This window comes from Lemur catta, chromosome 6, assembly GCF_020740605.2.
Source record: "Lemur catta isolate mLemCat1 chromosome 6, mLemCat1.pri, whole genome shotgun sequence".
In the NCBI taxonomy this organism is placed as follows: Eukaryota; Metazoa; Chordata; class Mammalia; order Primates; family Lemuridae; genus Lemur; species Lemur catta.
Window position 1 is genome coordinate 19,213,238 of NC_059133.1, and position 21,994 is coordinate 19,235,231.

The 21,994-nt window shown below is 40.5% G+C and overlaps 1 protein-coding gene across 1 annotated transcript in view; it reads left to right on the forward strand.

The window, feature by feature from the left end:
* Positions 1-21,994, forward strand: part of SLC5A8 (solute carrier family 5 member 8) — a 46,592-nt gene that overhangs the window by 8,533 nt on the left and 16,065 nt on the right. The window contains exons 4-7 of the mRNA XM_045553133.1: positions 11,909-11,976; positions 12,975-13,129; positions 16,787-16,927; positions 19,899-20,028. Coding sequence (XP_045409089.1) covers positions 11,909-11,976; positions 12,975-13,129; positions 16,787-16,927; positions 19,899-20,028 — 494 coding nt within the window. The remainder of the gene's footprint in view (positions 1-11,908; positions 11,977-12,974; positions 13,130-16,786; positions 16,928-19,898; positions 20,029-21,994) is intronic.

Here is a 21,994-nt window from a genome sequence, read left to right on the forward strand (position 1 = left end):
ACAGTGCTCAATAAAAACTCGTTTAACTGAATTGGATCTTAACATTCTCTAGGTTCATTCTTTTCTTTTTTAACTTTTTGATTATAGAAAACTTCAAACAAATACTAAAATAGAGAAAATAGTGCATTGAACCCTAATGTACTCATCATTCTACATTGATATTTATCAACTCATGGTCAGTTTTAATTCTCTCCCATTTCCCCCACTAGATTATTTTGCTCTAAACCTGAGATGTTAGATCGTTTCATCTGTATTTCAGTATGTCTTTTAAAGATAAGAATCTGTTTTTATGAAACATAATTATACCATCATTATATCTAAAACATTAATATTAATTTCTTAATTTCATATTAAGTCAGTGTTCAGATTTCCCTGATTTTTTTTCAGTGTTTGTTAGAATCAGGATCGAAATAAGTTTATGTAGTTGCAATTAGTTGGTATTTCTTAAGTTTCTCTTTCTTGCTTTTTGAAATTGAAAACCAGTTTTTGTTAAGGCATAGCTTATATGCAACAAAATGCACAGAATTTAAGTGTATAGTTGGGTGAGTTTTGATAATCGTGTGTACTCATATAACTACCACCCAAGATATAGAATATTTCTATCATCCAATCTCAGACATTTTTCTCATGACTCTTTCTAATAACCCCCCTGCCACCCCAAGCAACCACTTTCTGTTTTTTATTACCATAAATTAGTTTTCTCTGTTCTCAGATTTTATGTAAATGAAATCATTTAAAGCATTTTTTGAGCTTGATTTCTTTTTGCTCAACAAAATGTTTTTGGGATTCATTCATACTGCTAATGTGTCAATAGTTCATTCCTTTATATTGCTAGTAGTACTTCATTGTATGCATGTGTCAAAATTTGTTTATCCATTCCTTTTTTTTTAAATTAGAGACAGGGTCTCTGTCATCCAGGCTAGAATGCAGAGTAGCAGGATCATAGCTCAACCTCTAACTCCTGGGCTCAGGCAATCCTCCCACCTCAGCCTCCCAAGTATCTGGGACTACAGGTGTGCATCACCACACCCCACTAATTTTTCTTACTTTTTATTTTTTTGTAGATACGGGGGTCACTATGTTTCTCAGGCTGGTCTCAAACTCCTGGCCTCAAGAGATGCTCCCACCTTGGCCTCCCAAAGTGCTGGGATTACAGGCTTGAGCCGCTGTGCCCCTTCAATCCATTCTTTTATCGATGGACACTGGGTTGTTTCCAGTTTTAAGCTACTGTGAATCGAGACTGCTAAGAACATTCTTGTACAGGTTTTGAGTGCTTTGCTTTGTGACACCTATTTTCATTTCCTTTTTTAAAAATTATTTTTATAGATTTATGGGGTAATATGCAGATGTGTTACATGGATATATTGTGTAATGGTGAAGTCTGGGCTTTTTGTGTAACCATCACCTGATTAGTTTACTTAGTATCCAATAGGAAATTTCTCATTCCACACCACCCTTCCACCCTCCCGCCCTTCTGAGTCTCCAATGTCTATTATTCTACTCTCTATGTCCACGTGTGCCTATTAGTTAGCTCCTACTTGCAAGGGAGAACATGTGGTATTTGACTTTCTGTTTCTGAGTTATTTTGCTTAAAATAATGGCCTTCCATCCAAGTTGCTCCAAAAGACATGATTTCATTCTTTTATATGGCTGAGTAATATTCTGTGTATATACACACATATATATGTGCCACATTTTCATTTTCCACTCATTGGTTGTTGGACACTGAGGTTGATTATATATAGGTTGATTACATATCTTTGCTATTGTGAATAGTGCTGCAATAAACATGTGAGTGCAGGTATCTTTTCTATATGATTTCTTTTCCTTTGGGTGGATAACCAGTAATGGGATTGCTGGATCAAATGGTAGTTCTATTTTTATTTCTTTGAGAAATCTCCATACTGTTTTCCCTAGAGGTTGTACTAATTTACATTCCCACCAACAGTGTATAAGCATTCCATTTTCTCTGCATCCTTGCCAACATCTATTGTTTTTTGACTTTTTAATAATGGCCATTTTGACTGGTGTAAGATGGTATCTCATTGTGGTTTTAATTTGCATTTCTCTGATGATTAGTGATGTTGAGCATTTTTGCATGTTTATTCATATGTCTTCTTTTGAAAAATGTCCGTTCATGTCATTTGTCCACTTTTTAATGGAGTTTTTTGTTTTTTTCTTGTCGAATTCCTTGTAGATTCTAGATATTAGTTCTTTGTTAGCTACATAGTTTTCTGATATTTTCTCCCATTCTGTAGGTTGTCTGTTTACTCTGTTGATTATTTTTTTTGTTGTGCAGAAGCTTTTTAGTTTAATTAAGTCCAATCTGTCCATTTTTGTTTTTGTTGCATTTGCTTTTGGGGTCTTAGTTATAAATTCTTTGCCCCGGCCAATGTCCAGAAGAGTTTTTCCTAGGTTTTCTTCTAGAATTTTTATAGTTTCAGATCTTACATTTAAGTCTTTAATTCATCTTGAGTTAATTTTTGTATGTGGTGAGATTGAGATATATGGGCCCAGTTTCATTCTTCTGCATGTGGCTATCCAATTTTTCCAGCACCATTTATTGAATAGGGTGTCCTTTCCCCAGTGTATGTATTTGTCTGCTCAGTTGGTTGTAGGTATTTGGCTTTATTTCTGAGTTCTTTATTCTGTTCCATGGAAGTTGTATAAAGATAAACATATGTCTATTCTGACCCAACTCAAGGTAGGTGTATGTATGAAATTTAAGAGAAATTGCCAAATAGCTTTTTCAAGTGGTTGTGCCATTTTACATGCCCATTCCACAATATATGACAATTCCAGTCATTCCACATCTTTGCCAACATTCTGTATTCTTACTTTTTATTTCAGCCATTCTGATGAGTATCATCTATTATTTTATTGTGGTTTTAATTTGCATCTTCCTGATGACTATTGAGGCTGGGTGTCGCGCCGCACTCGCCTGCAAGGACGACGCAACAAACTGGAGTTCTTCCAACAGCAGTTTAATGAGGCATCTAGTCTAGTTACATGGCGAGAGACCCCGAACAGGAAGGACAGTGGGCTTATATACCATTGCAGGTAGTCGTGGCGGGAAGTGATTGGTAGAGGGCCCTGACAAGGCTCCCAGCAATGATTCTATTGGCTATGTGCTCACCCGTAATCAGAGACCGCTCCCAACAGCTCCCCCTTTTGTTTTGCAACACAAGCTTTGGGGACTCCAACCTCAAGGTCCGGATCCAGGGGGTGGAGTCCCTGAAGCAGGTGCAAAGGCCACCGTCTCCCGTGCAATGAGCAGAGACTCTGGGAGGTGCAACGGCTGGTAAGGGGGTGACACGCCACAATCTGGTGCAATGGGGAAACCCCTCAGAGTGCATGGGCCATGTCACGCTGTGCGAGAGGGGAGGCGGGCTTGACCTTCGGAGCGTAACATTTGTAGCCAGATGCCAGGGGATTGACCACACTCGAGGGCGGCTAGGGCTTGGGTAACCACCACTCGGTCCCTGCGGCGCTGTGCACGAACGCGCAGGAACCCCCAGATCACGAAACCTGCTCCCAGGATCCCCATGAACCCTAGGGACCCCAGGCCAGCCCAGTCCCGAAGTCCTCGGACTATTGACTGAAATGTAGGAAAGAGACCATTGGTCACTGTCAAGTCCAGGCGTGTGGAGTTAATGTGGGTGATCTCCAATTGCAACTGCCGGGTCAAGGCGGTAAATTGACTAGACCAGTGTCCTGTCAACATAGCAGATAATTGACGAGACTTGTTGGCCGCGGCGGAAGCATTATCAAACGGTACCGCGGTAATGCATAGTCCTGTGAAACGCCATTCGCAGCCCAGCTGTACCAGCTGCCATAAGGCATCTATTTGCTCCTGGACCAAGTCCACACGTTGGTTCAGTATCATGATACCACCCTTCAGGTGCGCGTTGACGGCGGATTGTGTGTCCAGAGCTGTAGCCACAGATGCCGATAGGTTGTTCAGCGTCTGTGCTGTCTGAACAGAGCCTACCGCTGCAGCCGTAGCGGCTGCCAGTGCGGCAGTCACTGCCAATGTGGAAATTACAGCTGCAGTAACGCCAAAATCTCTTCGCTGTCGGAAAAGGGTCAAGGAGCTAGGAGCCTCCACCGGCCAAGGAATATGCCGAGGCATACGGGCAACAATTGCCATGGACTGGCTGGAGGCATTCCAGCAACGGGCATAGGAGCAGTTTGCCGTGGAGCAATTGAGAACACCAGGACCAGAGGAAGTAGCAGTGATCCAGATAAAAGGGGGCCAGAGGCAAACAGGTGTGGAGGGGAAAGACAGATTACGCTGCTGAATAGCGTGGACCGACGTCTCAAATGTTGAGGAGGAGTTCCATGTAAGATTGGCAAGGCCCAAAGAGGCATTAGTAGCGAACAGCCGGGGGAAGATCTGGGCATCATGGGTCACCGGCATCGGTCTCGGGAACACCGACAGGATGGCCCAGCGCCGGTCCGTCGTCACCGATACGGCCAGCAGCAGAAAGGTCAGGAGCAGCAGCATCCCCGGCAGCGGACGCCCCATCATCTGCATCCTCCACATCTGCCAACCGCTGCACTCGCCGCGTTAAGCGTGCCGGGACCCACACTGGATCAGGAGTGTCCTGCGGGAAAACACAGACAGCTCCCCTGGACCGGCTCACAACCGGATCCGGGCCTTTCCATTTGTTAAGCAGGACATCCTTCCACAAGATCTGCTCTGATAAAGGGGAACCGGGGTTGGCGTGGCGGTCCGCAGCAGAGCGCCCCTGATCATCCAGCAAAAGAAAATTTAAAGTGAACAAGGTGAGAGAGAGCACAGGCTTAGGGGTACGTAAGCCCAAAGGGCTCGTCCCCGTCTCCCCCTTTTGTTTTTTGAGATAGGCCTTTAAGGTGCCATGGGCATGCTCTATGATACCCTGGGCCTGGGGGTTGTAGGGAAGGCCCGTGCGGTGCTCCACGCCTAGGCATGTGCAGAATTGACGAAAAGCTTGTGAGGTATAGGCAGGGCCATTGTCAATTTTGATAACCTGAGGTTTACCCCAGGCAGCCCAAGGCTCTAAGCAGTGGGTGATGACATGACTTACCTTTTCACCTGTCAAGGGAGTGGCATGAATTATGCCAGAGCAGGTATCAACAGAAACATGGACATAAGAAAGAGTGCCAAAGGAGGAGTAATGAGTGACGTCCATTTGCCACAAGTGGAGTGGCCGAAGACCACGAGGATTGACACCTACATGAGGTGCTGGACGAAAAGGTGCACAGGCCGCGCACTGCAGCACAATATCGCGTGCGGCTGCCCGCGAGAGGCCAAATTTGAGACGTAACGTCAGTGAAGGAGTATGGTATAGAGAATGAAACTGGCGAGCTGCCTCCAACGGAGAGCCAACCCAATAAGCGTGAGTGGCATGATCCGCCAGGGCATTGCCGCGCGCCATGGGGCCTGGCAAAAGGGAATGGGCCCGAATGTGCGTTATAAAAAATGGGGACCGGCGCGAATGGATGGCAGCACGGATAGCACAGAATAAGGAGAACACCGTGCTGCGAGAGTTAAGAGAATGGGCTGTTTCCAAGTGACGGACAGCCTGAACAACATAAGCAGAATCAGAGATTATATTAAGGGGCTCTGGCACGGTTCGGAGAACCAATTCAACGATAGCACATTCAACGTGCTGGGGAGAAGAGTAAGCGAAGCGGGCCGTAAACACCTGATCATTGATTACATAGCTACCGGTGCCTGTGGATGACCCGTCAGTATAAACAATGGTAGCCCCAATTAGAGGCTCAGGGGAAGTCAGATGAGGAAAGATAAGCTGATTGCGAAGTGCAAAACTGAAGAAGGGGATGTTTAGGGTAATGGTTATCTATGTCTCCTGGGAAGATACAACAGAGTACTGCCCAAGAATTTAAGGAAGAGCAAAGGACTTGAGTCTGGGACTTGGTGTATGGGCAATGAATAACTGTAGGGTAAATACCGAAGTGGGAAAGGGACAACGAAAGCCCAGATAAGGCCAAATCCGCAACCTGCGTAGGATAATGTTCTATAGCACGCCGCGGAGAAGCATGTGAATGAATCCACAGCAAAGGCCCGTCCTGCCAGAGTACTGCCGTGGGCGCCACGGGAGAGGGCAAGAGGCACAAGGAAAAGGGGCGGTCCGGTTGGATGCGGACCAACTGAGCTTGCTGAAGAGCTTCCTCGACCTTAGCGAGAGCCTGCCGAGCCTCAAAGGTGAACGAACGGGGGGACAGTATATCAGGGTCACCCTCCAATATTTGAAACAAGTCACTTCGGAAGTGTCCTTAGCGGCGAGGATGGCAGCCGCCAAGCCCGCATTGGTGGGAGGGCCTCCAATTTCTCTGCAAGCTTTTAACCATGCACTGAGGCCCTTTCCCTTCCAAGGGGCAATAGCATGACGACACTCTCTCGTGCACTGCTCGAAAACCAACTGTTCCACTAATGGCATAGCCGAGTCGGCATCGCCGAAAATCCTTGCAGCGCATTCCACCATCCGAGCCACAAAGTCAGAAAACGGTTCTGCAGGGCCTTGGATGACCTTGGTTAAATTACCTGCAACTTCCCCGCGATTAGGCAGTTGTTGCCAGGCTCTTATAGCCAATTGATTAATCTGGCCATAGACCTGAATGGGAAAATTAAGCTGATTATTCTGCCAGCGACCCTGTCCTAAGAGCATATCGGCATCCCACGCAGGCTGGCCCTGCTGCGCGTTCTGCCGAGCTTGATTAATACAGGCTTCTTGATATATGGATTTCCAATCTAAATATTGCCCCATGGATAGACAGGCCCGCGCGGTACCAGCCCAATCACTGGGGGTCATGGCATGCGCACTTAGCCGTTCCAGTAGGCCACGGGTGTAAGCGGCATTGCACCCATAAGCCTTGACAGCTTCAACCAAAGCTTTTAGTTGCTTGTAATCTAGGTGTTCGTGAAAGCGATGTTGATTAGCGTCCTCAAAGACGGGGAAAGCAAACTCCCTCTGTATCTTCTTTCTAGCTCGGGGAGGCACAAATGAGGTTCCGCCCTCCATATTTAGAGGGGCGGATCCCGCAACGGGAAAAGGAGGGGCAGTAGCGTACGGGGGCGGGCGATTACGCTCCGCCTCATATCTAGCCGCCGCCTCCTCCAGCTCCGCCTTCTCCTGCGGAGACAGCCCCTCCTCCGCCTCGCGAGAACGCGAACGGGAAGAAGAGCGAGACGATGAAGAAGAACAGGAAGAAGAAGGACGAGAGGAAGAAGAGGAGGAAGAGGAAGCCGACATGTGGAGGGAGGCCATTTTGAGAGCCACCTCCTCCATGTCCCTTTCAGGCGGCGGGCGTCCCCGCCGTTCCTGTTTACCCGCGGACTTACGTTTCCTTTCCGGCCTTTCCCTCGGCCGCCCCGGCCGAGCCGGACCCACTTTGCCTCTCTCAGACATACTATCTTGATAATCACTGAGTACTTGCTGACCTTCCCGGACCGGACCGCTGCAACGGTTGTCCTCTAAACAGGAGCGCACCAGTGCCCACACAGGGAGAACACACTCCCAAAGGGGACCAGACTCTCGGGCACGGCGAAGGTCCTGCTCTAGCTTATCCCAACTCGGAATCGTTAAAGACCCCGAGTGGAGAAACCATGGGGCCACCCGGTCCACGTCCTGCACAAAATGGCGCAGGACACGGTCAGGGATACGAAGCTCCCGGGCGGCCAGAAGACCCCGCAGGGCCCGCAACAGGTGACAACTAGGAGAGTTCCCCATGGGGTAGGTCACAAGCACCCGGTGCCGGCGTCAGAAGAGGGCAGGGGTCCAAAATAAAGCCGCCCCAGCTGCTGTGGTTCTGAACTCACCTCCAAAGAGGTCGTCTCCGCCGATGCGAGAAGTTCCCGGGTTTCGGCACCACTTGTCGCGCCGCACTCGCCTGCAAGGACGACGCAACAAACTGGAGTTCTTCCAACAGCAGTTTAATGAGGCATCTAGTCTAGTTACATGGCGAGAGACCCCGAACAGGAAGGACCGTGGGCTTATATACCATGGCAGGTAGTCGTGGCGGGAAGTGATTGGTAGAGGGCCCTGACAAGGCTCCCAGCAATGATTCTATTGGCTATGTGCTCACCCGTAATCAGAGACCGCTCCCAACAGCTGGGTTTATTGGTTTGTGAAATAATCAAATGAATTTAAAATGACCAATAGTCTCATAAAAAGTGACCAAAAGACTTATACAGACACTCCACAAAAGCAGATATTCTTCTAATACATTGCATAGCATATCTATTCATTTACCTAGGCCTTTTAAAATTTCTCTTAATGATTTATAGCTTTTGATGTTGAGATATTGCACATATTTCTTAGATTTATTCCTAGATAGTTGAAGTTTTTTTATGCTATTGCAAATGGTATTGTGTTATAATATCCTTTTCCCATTATTCATTGCAAGTATGTAAAAATGCAATTGATTGTTATTTTTTGGTCTTCTGTCCTGAGAACTTGCTAAATTTACTTATTAATTTTTTTTAATTCTCTTCCCTAAGTAGAGTTTTGGAGATCCCTTAGGATTTTCATGTTGTTTATCAATAGAGACAATTTTTAATTCTTTTCTAATCCTTAAGCCTTTTAATTCTTTTTCTTGTTTTACTGCACTGTTAATGTGGAAAGTTACATTATTTGATTTTTGAATGTTAAACCAATTTTTCATTCTTGGGATAAACCTTACTTGGTCATAGCATATTATCCTTTTTATATATTACTGAAGTTGATTTGCTAATGTTTTATGAAGGATTTCTTTCTTAAATGCTTGATAGGGTTCACAATGAAGGCATCTGGGCCTGATGTTTGTTTTTATGTGAAGGTTTTGATTTATGGATTTAATTTCTTTAATATGGTTATTCATATTTTCTAATTCTTATTGAGTCAGTTTTGGTGAATTGTGTTTTTCAGGGAATGCATTCATTTGATCTAACTTATCAAATTCATCGGCATAAAGTTGTTTGTAATATCCTCTTGCTGTCCTTTTAGTGTTTGTAATAGCTACAGTGGTGTCCCTTCTAATTATTCCTAATACTGATAAGATACCTTTTCTATCATTTTATCTTGATTTATCTTACTATCCTTGTATTGATGTTTTTAATCTTTTCTAAGAACAACCATTTTAGCTTTGTTGATTGTTTTCTCTTTCATTCATTTGTGCTGTTATGTTTATTGTTTCTTTTCTTCTACTTACTTTGGATTTCAATTTTCTATTTTCTTAAGGTAGAAGCTTAGGTCTACTTTGATTTTAAATACTTTTTATTTTAGAATGTAAATATTTAAAGTTATTATTTTTTCTTTAAGCACTACTTTATCTGCAGCCCACAGATTTTGATACCTTATGTTTTTATTCAATTTAAAATATTTTCTCATTTCTCTTGTGATCTCTTTTTCTCATGGGTTATTTAGAAGTGTTGCTTGATTTTCAATATTTGAGGATTTTTAACATATCTTTTTGTCATTTGTTTCTAAATTAATACTTCTTTGGTCAGAGAACTATTATGATTTTAATCCTTTGAATTTATTGATTTGCTTTATGGCCCAGGATATGGTCTATGCCAGTGAACATTCCATGTACTCTTGAAAAGAATCTATACTGGGTGCTTATTAAATGTCATGTTCTATAAAGATCAAAGGTTCAATTGGTTAATAATATTGTTCACATCTTCCATATCATTACTGACTTTTTTTACTTGTATCAATTACTTAGAGAAGAATGTTAAAATCTCAAATATAACTATTGATTTTTCTATTTCTCCAATTTCTCTGTCAACTTTTAATGGTTGTATTTAGAAGCTCTTTTAAAGTCTTTTTGAACTTAAAATCTCCCTCCCATTTTTTTCCCATTTAAATTGCAATTTACTTGTTGGAGAAACTGGGTTTCTTGTTCCGTCAAGTTTTCCAGGTTCTTGGTTTTACTGACTGTATCCCCATGGGGTCATTTAATGTCCCTGCTCCTCTGTATTTCTTGTAAACTAGTAGTAGTTAGATCTAGAAGTTTTCTCAGACTCCAATTCAAGGTTTTAGAGATAGTATTTCCTAGGCACTGTCTATAAGTTTATTTCCTTCAGGAGGCACAGAATGTCAGGTTTTTTTCTAAAAAAAATTATTAGCAGCTATTGATGATCATTCTAGGTTTATTATTTCATTAGGGCTTATCAAATGGGATATTCTAATTCTATTATTCCATCTTCATTGATTAGATGGAATACTTCTATAAAGAAAAACTTCCTCTTACCAACTATTTAGTTACCTTGAAAAATAGTTTGTATAGGAAAGGCAGGATAAATGTCTGATTTTTCCCCTTTACTTATAAGGTTTTAAAATAATAAACTTGTTCCCTACTATCTTCCAAGAGTAACTGAAATTAAAAAAAAATCCTTATGAACTCATGGACTTAAAGGTTTGATGTTATTTCATACCATCAAGGTTAATATTATTATCAACACTCAAATTATCCCATTCTTGTCCAGCACGCGCCTCCTCAAGTTGCCTCCTGACTTCTCAACCTTGGCTACAAATTGGACTCACTTGGGGAACTTTAAAAAATACTGCTTCCTGGGTCTCCACCCTGGGATTCTGAGTTAATTGGCCTGTTGAGTGGCCCAGTTAACAGGATTCTTAAAATTTCCTCTGGTGATTTTAATATGCATAGTTAATGACCATGTTATTAGTTACGAATTTGGAATTGCTGTTCCAAAATTGTAACCAAAAACAGTTAAAATTTTTTTCTTTGCAGTTCTTTTTTCCCATAGGGTGTATCCTAGTAGGGATGTATGTTAAATTGTGTTTTAAAGTCTTGTGACATATTTTTCTCTGTGTGGTAATGTCATAAATTTGATATGCAGTTAGGTTCAATTTATTTTGTTTTGATTTTGAGGAGTTTTTTTCTAATTTAATTTTGTATAATTATGTAAAATATTTACATGGTTCCAAAGTGAAATCTATAAATCAAAATATGTTTAGAGAAGTCTAAGTTATATCTGCCTCCTCTGCCCTGTTTCCTTCCTCTCCTACAGGTAAGTATTTTTTGTTTGTTTTTGACTTATCCTTTCATTTAAAAAACATAACATGTTATTCCACTTCTCAGATAAATGGTAGCGAATCATACAAACTTTTCTCCATCTAGGTCCCATCTTAGTAGCATGCATCTTAGTAATCCGTATTTCAAGGACTGGCAAAAGAGTGTGTTTATCTGGACCATATCTAATGGGGAGAGAGATGGCTAATACCCTTTGACCTCATTCAGTCTGAACAACTACCTCACAGTATCAAGCAATTTCTTAGCTTAATCACAACATAAATGCTTTTCCATGTATTTAATTTGGCTAATGTTGGATCTGTATATGGTGTCTGTGGATAGAAATTCATCAAATGTAACTTTAAAATCCTTTTTTTTTTTTTTTTTTATAAATTTTTTTTTTGAGACAGAGTCTCACTCTGTTGCTTGGGCTAGAGTGCCATGGTGTCAGCCTAGCTCACAGCAACCTCAGACTCCTGGGCTCAAGCAATCCTCCTGCCTCAGCCTCCCGAATAGCTGAGACTATAGGCATGCACCACCATGCCAGGCTGATTTTTTCTATATATATTTTTAGTTGTCCATATAATTTCTTTCTATTTTTAGTAGAGACGGGGTCTTGCTCTTGCTCAGGCTGGTCTCGAACTCCTGACCTTGAGCGATCCACCCACCTCAGCCTCCCAGAGTGCTAGGATTACAGGCGTGAACCACTGTGTCCTGCCTAAAATCCATTTTTTTTGACATTTATGAGATTTGGACCCAGTTTTAGGCAAGTGGGTATGGAGGTAGCTACCTAATAAATGATATAACTTCTTTTCCTGATAATTTTTGGGAAATATTTTACTATGCATTTTTCACACTTACACATGCATTCTGTTTTGTCTTACAGTCACAGGATTTGATCTGTGGGGTGCAGTCGTGGCAACCGGGGTGGTCTGCACATTCTACTGCACGATGGTACGTCAACACATTTCCTTTTCACTCTACCTGCTTGCTCTGCATAACTGAAAATTCCAATAGTTGTGTGCTGCAAACTGGGCTGTTCATACTTACTCCTGACCTCCCACAGTATAACTTTTTCTTGTAAGGAATATTTGGTCTGGGGTAAACTTTGATTCTTTGTAGAACATGGTTCATAACTGAATTTGTTCTTCATTTGAACCACTGCAGCGGTTGCTAATCTTGTCTCCTGATTCATCCTTGCTGTTGTCAAGTTATTACAGCTGTGCTCATATTATTCCTCAGCTTAAAAACCTGTGATAACTTCTCATTGTTTATAGGCAGCGGTGAGAAAATACGTAACCACCAGTACAGCATGGCACTGATATTATCAGGCATGCTGGTCCTTAGCAGTGATGTACAGTGATGCACACAGTTAAGTCTAGATCTTAACCGTTTATTTGCTGATCTTTTAGAAGATAGGGTCTTCAGGCAGGGGCTGCTTCAGCTTAGGTCATAGGGACTGCAGGGGAACACTTGGGAAGTTTGTGGTAGTGGCTAGTATAAAATAATTTTAGTTTTTCAACAACTGGTATGACCATCTGGATGCATACTGATTAAATATCAGCCCTGTCTGTAGGTAAATTTCATAGTACTGACTTGCAGTCTGACTCTGAATTTCCTTCCCAGAAATCTCCCCACACCACTCCACTTCATTCCAAAATACATTTCTGGCCACATTCAATATGGCATATAATTTGACCCCTCTATGCGTTTAACCATGCTGTTTTCTCTGCTGGGAGGACCTTCCATCTTTGCCTCTGCTTATGTTTGAAGGCTTGGCTTACGTATCTCCTTCTCTGTGAAGGTTCTCCCAGCCTGACCATCTCCCTTGAGTGCACCCCTTGGCTAAGTCGCACGTTTTCATCATTTTCATCCAGCATAGCGTGTAAGTGTGTGGATGCTTAATAATGTCTGATAGAAGCATTAATCCTAATACACTTTCCCCCCCCAAGGGTGGTCTTAAAGCAGTTATCTGGACGGATGTTTTTCAAATTGGGATCATGGTGGCTGGATTTGCAACTGTGATTATACGGGCTGTGGTGGTTCAAGGTGGAATCGACGTTATTTTAAGTGATGCCTATGATGGCGGAAGATTAAACTTCTGGAAGTAAGTTGCTATTTACCTCTCGGTTAATAGAACATAACTTTTGTTTTCTCTGTAAAAATAATTTCTTTATTGAAATAGTAGGTTTACATTCGAAAACAAACCAACAAAACCACTAAGGATATGGCATAGCAAATTGAAGCTGGTGAGTAAATGTGTAGGGTTTTCCACGTGCTCTTTAAGAGGTTGAAACAGACAAGTGATAGTTGCATGGTACTTAAGATGATGCTTCTTCCTGAGAAGGGGTTTATGGCAAAAGAGTATTTTCTTCCAGATATTAAAGTCCAGAATAGGCTGGGCGCAGTGGCTCATGCCTGTAATCCTAGCACTCTGGGAGGCCAAGGCGGGAAGATCACTCTAGGTCAGGAGTTCGAGACCAGCCTGAGCAAGAGCGAGACCCCGTCTCTACTAAAAATAGAAAGAAATTAACCAGATAACTAAAAATATATATAGAAAAAAATTAGCCAGGCATGGTGGCACATGCCTGTAGTCCCAGCTACTCGGGAGGCTGAGGCAGGAGGATTGCTTGAGCCCAGGAGTTTGAGGTTGCTGTGAGCTAGACTGATGCCACGGCACTCTAGCCCGGGCAACAGAGTGAGACTCTATCTCAAAAAAAAAAAAAAAAAAAAATTCCAGAATCGGTTGAAAGGTAGGGCAGGATGATAAGACAAGTGGAAAGATGGGAAAAGGAAGCCTCTTAGGAGGCACACACTAAAAGACATTGATTCCATTTTGACAATTCTTTGTTTTAATCAGCCCTGAGAGTTTCTCTTTTGATATTTACCTGACAATATATAGTATATTAATATAGTTTATTAGGATTGTGTATTATAATCATATGTATGTGTATGTTATATACAAATATGTATATAATGTACATTATATAATATTATATATTATTTCTAGAGAATTGCCTAGAAAAGTTATGGCTGATGCCTTAAGTGACAGTATAGCACATGTTGTAACATGTCTTAAACAGCTCTTCAGTTTTCTTAAAGGAAGAACAATGGGGAAACTAGACATTTCATCCCAGATATATCACATGATTCAAAAGAATATTTAAAAAACCTTCCATTTTGGATCAATAGTATTGTCCTTGTCCATCATGTTCAATATAGAAAGGGACTCGTGTTGACCTGGACCAGCTTATTTTTCTTTTAAGCAGCCCTGCTTTGAGACAGGTAACCTGGAATCACTGGCAAGAAGAAAGAAAAGCCATTTTGCACTTGATGGCCCTTTTCTGGTCTTCTGAAAATAAGCATCAAAGTTGGAGAAGAGCTTTTCCAGAAATTGGACAGGGTCAATGTGTTAATTTGCAGGAATGAATGTCTGTGAATCAATTCCAACCATTTTCAATAATTTATTATTTTTATTTCAAAATATTAAGGGGGTATAAATGTTTTTGTTACATGGATAGCTCTTACAGTGCTTAAGTCAGGGCTACTAGTGTGCCCATTATCTGAATAGTGTTCATTGTACCTGATAGGTAGGTTTTTACCCCTCCCCTCTTCCCTCTCCTTCCTTCTCAATTTCCAATGACTTTTACTTCTCTCTGTGCCCATGTGTGCCCATCGATTAGTTCCAAATTATTAGAGAGTACATGTGGTGTTTGTTTTTCTATTCCTGGGATACTTCACTTAGGATAATAGTCTCGAGTTCCATCCAAATTGCTGCCAAAGACATTTATTCATTCCTTTTTATGACTGAGTAGTACTCCATGAGAAAAATATATACATCACATTTTGTTAATCCACTCATGAATTGATGGGAGGATATGCATAAAATCAGAACACTTTACTCAACTGATCTCAAATATAAGATCTGAAATGGATTTGCACAATTTTAATATCTAGTATTTCGTAATTTCCAAAAAGTATCCATGGGTGGAGGACTAGTAGTGGGACTGCTGGGTCAAATGGTATTGCTATTTTTAGTTCTTTGAGATATCTTCAAATTACTTTCCACCAAGATTGTACTAATTTGCAGTCGCACCAGCAGTGTAAGTGTTCCTATCTCTCCATATCCACGCCAGCATTCTACCCAAAGGAAAAAAAGTCATTTTATAATAAAGACATCTGCACTTGAATGTTTACAGCAGCACAACTCACAATTGCAAAGATGTGGAAACAACCCAAGTGCCCATCAATACATGAGGGGATTAATAAAATGTGGTATATGTATGCCATGGAGTACTACTCAGCCATAAAAAATGATGAACTAGCACCTCTTGTATTATCCTGGGTGGAGCTAGAGCTCATTCTTCAAAGTGAAGTAGAATGGAAAAACAAGCACCACATGTTCTCGCCATCAAATCGGTACTAACTGATCAACACTTAGGTGCTCACATGATAGTAATATTCATTGGGTGCTGGCCAGGTGGAAGGGGGTAGGGGTAGGGGTAAATTCATAACTAATGGGTGCAGAGTGCACTGTCTAGGGATGGGCACACTTTTAGCTCTGGCTTGGGTGATGCAAAAGCAATATATGTAACCAAAATGTTTGTACCCCCATAATCTGAAATTTGAAAAAAGAAAATATATGTAATCCTAGCCCTTTGGGAGGCCGAGGCGGGTGGATTGCTTGAGGTCAGGAGTTCGAGACCAGCCTGAGCGAGACCCCGTCTCTACTAAAAATAGAAATAAAAATTATCTGGACAACTAAAAATATATATAGAAAAAATTAGCCGGGCATGGTGGCGCATGCCTGTAGTCCCAGCTACTCGGGAGGCTGAGGCAGTAGGATCGCTTAAGCCCAGGAGTTTGAGGTTTCTGTGAGCTAGGCTGATGCCACAGCACTCACTCTAGCCCGGGCAACAAAATGAGACTCTGTCTCAAAAAAAAAAAAAAAAAGAAAGAAAAAGAAAAAAGAAAATATATATTACAAAACATGCCCATGCAAGCTAATTTTGCAGAAAGTTTTCAAGCTCATGTGGTGTGTCAGAGATGAACAAAATCATTTTCCTTCAAGTAAAAATGGTTAAAAGATATTTCAAGCATGGAAGTTGAACTTTCTTTGTAACAATATTTTGGGTTTATGCACATGTCATAAAGTGGTTTTAAACTATTAGTATTTAGCTTATGCATACAGCCTTTTATAATGAAGGCATGATTATACTGGCATATGGTAATTTTAGAAAATGAAAACCTTCAAACTGCATTAATTGACTGACTTCTTGAACTTGAATATAAATTAGCACTCTGACTACATGTGCTGAGAGAGGAATTATATACACAAAATGTGTTAATTTTTTTAAATTTTAGTACCAAATTTATTGCTGTGGTGCACTTAGGAATGTATCCTCCTGCCCCTGTGTTCTGTGTTGTGTGTTTTATGTTCTTCTCTGATTATAGCATGTCAAAATAGTTTACACAACAGGTTCTTAAGACTATAGGAGAACAACTTATATAAATATTTAGAATGATTAGGACATTCATTTCCTCTCAATCTCGTCTAGAATTTCCAGATCTCTGAAAATAAGTTTTTATGTCATGGAACTTAAGTTAGAAATATTTCTACCTTTTATATTACTTAATACATTTGTACATATTTATGTATGTATGTAAGTACACAATGCTTGCGTCCAAAAATAGTCTAGGAGGATTTTTTTTCTTTAGTCTTTTGCTAACAGTTCAGATTTGTCTTCTGTTTCTTTTCATTTAGTTTTAATCCTAATCCTTTACAAAGACACACATTCTGGACAATTATTATAGGAGGTACTTTCACGTGGACCAGCATCTATGGTATCAACCAATCCCAAGTGCAGAGATATATTTCCTGTAAAAGCAGATTCCAGGCAAAAATGTAAGTCATACACTATGGTGCACAAATCATTAATAACACATCAGTTGTCTTTATGGAAACACTTCCATAAGTCAAGTATTACTCAAGTTTAAGTCTTTTGTATCAAGAAATTCCAAGAGATAAATTGGATACTTGGTTACAAAAGGACCAAGCAGGACAAAGTGGTACTGTATGTTTTAAATCAGATATTTGAAAATATTTATATGAATTATTAAAGTAAGACAAATCTTATGAAATAAATAAGCATTTATTGTGCATCTGTTTGTATAAGGACCTATGGGGATAAAAAAATTATAAACATATGGCCCTTGTCATGAAGGAAGTTAATATCAAATTAGGAAAATATATGCCAGTATATGAAAAGTAAAATAATAGTGAGATATAATAATTTCATGAAACAGTATAGCAATAGAGGAAATGTTCCAGAGTATATATAGTGTCTTGTATTTCATTTTCAGACACAGTTATGGGTTTATAACACTGTTGTAATACTTGCTACTTGACTGATCCTGGGAAAATACTTAGTCCCTCTGAGATGCAGTTTCTAAACTTGTAAAAGAAGTGTAAGAAATACCTACGTCTCATGGGAGGTATCATGCAATACTGTGTTTGCTACATACATGATAGAAGTCTAGTAAGTGTGCATTCCTTTTTCCACTCCATCTGATGTAATATGAAGGCAGAGGGTAGGTGAGAGATTCCTGTTGACCTGGAAGACTGAATATGAAGAATAATCATAATTTGGGCAGGTGGAGACAAGTGGGAAGGCATTCTAGGTAGGTGGAGTGATTTGGACAAAAGCACAGAGGTAGGAAGGACAGCGTGGCCAGGGACTCTCCAGCCTCTCTTGGCTTAGCAAAGAGTGTGGAATGGTGGCTGGTTCTTTCTCTGGAGGCCTCAGATCAGCTCAGTGACCACCATTAAGCTGAGAAATAAGGTCGACTCTGCTCACATGTGTTTAGGGGCTTAAAAATTCTAGATAGATTAAGAATACAGGGTGGTTGGGGTGTGTAGAGTGGCAATTCTATTCCCATTCAGAGGAGAAGATGAACATATTGTGATGTCATATGTCAGAATTCAATATATTGAGAGTTAATTGGTTTAGAAATTAAGTCTTTGGAAAATTTCATAATGAAAGGTATATATAAATATGAATGTAATAACTGGATATGGAATCCTCCCCCAAATGGACTTAGGTGTTCTGGTATTTTAAGGAATCTTGAAAGAAAGTAATTTATGTATATAGTAGTCTATTGGACTTTTAAATCTGTATCAGAGCTGATACCTGTCCCAAAGTAATTGTGTACCAGTTCTTCTCCTATTTCCTTGGGAACCTGAAATTCAAAAAGCCTAATTTTATAGCTAAAATAACAGCATTAGAACTTTCTTAATAAAGATTAATTCCCATAAGAATATCCCAATGGATCTCCTGAGCAAGGCAGACTCTTTGAACCCAGGGGAATCATTTTCACTTGCTTTCCAGTACTGGTACTGTGGGAAGAATGGATCCCTGTCAAAAAGCCGAGACTTACTAACATTGATTGACAAGGGACATTATCAGGTGTTGATAAGTGATCAGTTTAAACGGCATGAAAATCAAATAAAACAGCATGATTTCAACAACATTAAACTCAGATGTAAGTGCGAGGAGCTGTTTGAGCATGAGAGTATCTGGGCATAATTTTCTGGTAATTTGGAGATGAGATAATAACAAAATATACTGTAATGTTAGTCAATTCAAGGGAAGGGGCTAGCAATTTGTTATCTGGCACCTATTGCAGGGCAGGTTCTTCCAGAAGTGGACTCTGGGACGGAAGTTAGCATGCGAGAGTTTATTAGGGCATCACTACCTGTAGAAGGGAAGAGAAGAAAGCAGGATTGGCCGGAGGGAGACACTGCACTGTAATGTAGTCTCCACAGAGCTCTAGAGCTACAGTGGGTCTTTAGACTTGTCCCAAGGTAGTAGGATGAAGGGACTGGGCCATTAAACCTTTGAATCCACTAGTCATTAGATGCAGGCTGCCCCCCCCCCGCCCCCGCATGACCTTGGAGGATGATACCTCTCCTCAGCCCAGGGCGGCTCAGCACTGTCTACTATAGCACCATTGGAAAGAACATGTAGCCACCTGAGTGAGAGAAGTGTTTACTATTCAACTGCTTATTAAGACATAGCATTCAATGACATTAACACCAATAATATCAATAACTACCATTTAACAAGTGTTTATTATGTGTAAGTCCTGTGCTATATGACATATACTATTTCATTTAGTTGTAGATCTCTGTGATGTAGGCATTGTTATCTCTACACGTAAATGAAAAAATTGGAGATCAGAGAGGCTGAATTACTTGCCCAGGGTCTTATATGGTAAAGCCAGGATTTATGCTCAGTCTGACTCCCGTGCTGTTGTGTAAACCTTTATGCTGTACTGGAGCACACAGAGTATATTGTAATGCTGAACATTGTTTGAAAAGGTATCTGTCCAAGGAATACAAGTTTGCATTCATACTTAATGTGTAGTCTTATAAATAACATTTAAACAAGTTTGGTGAGTTGCTATGTAGATGCTAATAATGTTTGGCAGCTTATAATTACATTAGTTTTAAAAGGAAAATGAGTAATAGGTACTGCTGTGTTGACTATTAAAATCCTTATTTCATGACAAGAAGACCTGAAGTAGTATAATTACGTTCCCTTATAAAGCTAACAATGCCCCTGGAATTCTGACCAGGAGGACACATTATGGACAACAACCTCATCTATTCCAAATATTTCCAAGTACATTGTTGCTTAACGTCAGAAACAGAATATGAGACTAGAATAAAATAAGTAGCATTTTTGATAAGCAAAAGGTAATGTGCCTTTATTGAGTAGAATCGTGAAGGTCTCTTTTGCTCATGCAATGGGTTTCCTAATCTTTGGGATAGGAATTACAATTGTCATTTTGCTGGTTTGTTTTCACTCCTTTAGGTCTCTCTACATCAATCTCGTGGGACTCTGGGTGATCCTCACCTGCTCAGTGTTTTGTGGGCTCGCCCTTTATTCCAGGTACAAAGACTGTGATCCTTGGACAGCCAAGAAAGTGTCTGCACTAGACCAGGTTCAGTATCATGTCTTTCTTCCATGTGCATCAGTGACATTCAAAAAGCTTATTAGTGGGGAGGAAGCAGTGTTGATGTTCTTGTAGAGAAACAGCAAGTGGGCACACAATAATCATCTTTAATTTCTATAAAGCATTTAGCAAAAATTTATTTTAGCAGATATAGCAAGAATGAAGAGTGCTGCATCTAAAATTAAAATATTGAAATACCTGGAAAAAATTCAAGTCAAATGTTAAATAGAAATAGATTGGGAAGCTGGATATAGAAATGTAAAAACACAATTTAAAAAAAATCTACATAAACCATGGTACTGTAGAACATTTTGTGGGCGTTGTTAGATTACTCATTTATAAACAATTTATCTTATAGTTTCTCTATGATGTCGAAATGGATCTAATAAGTGCACGTTTATTGAGTACCAACTATGTAATAAGATTCTGTGCCAAGAGCTTTACATGCTTCCTTTAATTCTCACAACCCTGTAATTCCAATTTCATAGATGAGGAAATGAATCTCAGAGAGGTTATATAACTTGCCCAAGGTCACATTGCTAATAAATAAGAGTAACTAGGAGCACTTACCAAATACCAACCAAGAGCTAGGCACTACTATCAATGCTTTATGTAAATTTCAACTTTTAATTCTCACAGCCACTCCATGGCATAGGTACTATGGTTATCTCCCTTTCAAAGATGAACGAACTGAGGCACAGAGAGGTTAAGTAAGTAACTAGCTAGGAAACCAGCAACCAGGATTCAAACCCAGGCAAGCTGCCACCAGAGTCCTAACTTTGAACCTCTTTGCCATATATTATCTTTCAAAAAGTATAGCTAGAATTCGAACCCAGGACTATCTGACTCCAAAGTCTGAGTTCTTGCTAAAATTATTTTCCAAGGCTTGCTTCTAGATCAAGCACCCAGGGGACTCATTAGAATAAAGAGACACTGAATTTTATGGTGGTGCAAATGCATCATATACTCCCAGGAAAATACAACTTTGTGGGATTAGAAAATGAGAACATCCTGGTGCTGCATATCTCAACCCTGTCTTAACCTGTGCCCTCCCTCTGATAAACACACACTTCCTGTTCGCTCAGAGAATCCCAGAGTTGTGTTTACGACAAAGACGGAGGCAGTGGAGGGACACTTCTATTATATTGCCTCTAATCAAGAATATTTTGTGATTTTTCTCATTCTTTTGGTCTCCAATTTGTGTCATGAAGATTAGAGGGATTTTTAAAAAATGTTTCTAATACACCCTCCCTTTAGCCTGGGCAAAAATAAAGTCCCTGCAACTTCCTATCTTTGAGGCTTTTTTGTCATAGGATACATTCAGGGTGTCTTGCTTGCAAGCTCTTAGGGAGCCTCTGCTAAGGTTTCCCTCTAACTGGCTGTTTCCAGGACTGTGTTAATGAACCAATTCAATTAACATCCCACCGAGGATACAATGCAAATAAGGCAGTGGAAGATAATGTTAAAATCTTATCCTCAGGAGAGCAAAGATGAGTTTCTGGTACACTTTGCTGGATTCACTCTGAGGAAGCAGGGCTGGTGCCTAGATATATTTTTACAATTTTCGTATCAATCTTATCTCATTGATTCTACCTATGCTTGAGGGAACCACTCAGATATGAAATAATCACAATGAAGATTTATAGAAAGATGATGATAAGGTAGAGGATTTTGGACCTTGTTATTAATACTATACTAAAAGCTCTATGTAGATTATCTAATTTAACTTTTATAGCAACTGTATGAAGTTGGTGTTATTACTACTATTTCATAGATGAGGAAACTGAGACTCAGAGAAATTAAGTAACAAAGCCACATCTGTCTGAATCCAACATCTGTTTACAAAACTACTGTCCTATTCATTGCTTTAAGTCTTGGCAATTAAATAGTTTAATTTTAGGTATTTGGAAACTTCAGTTGTGTGGAATAGCTCCTTAAAGTTCCTGAAGAACAC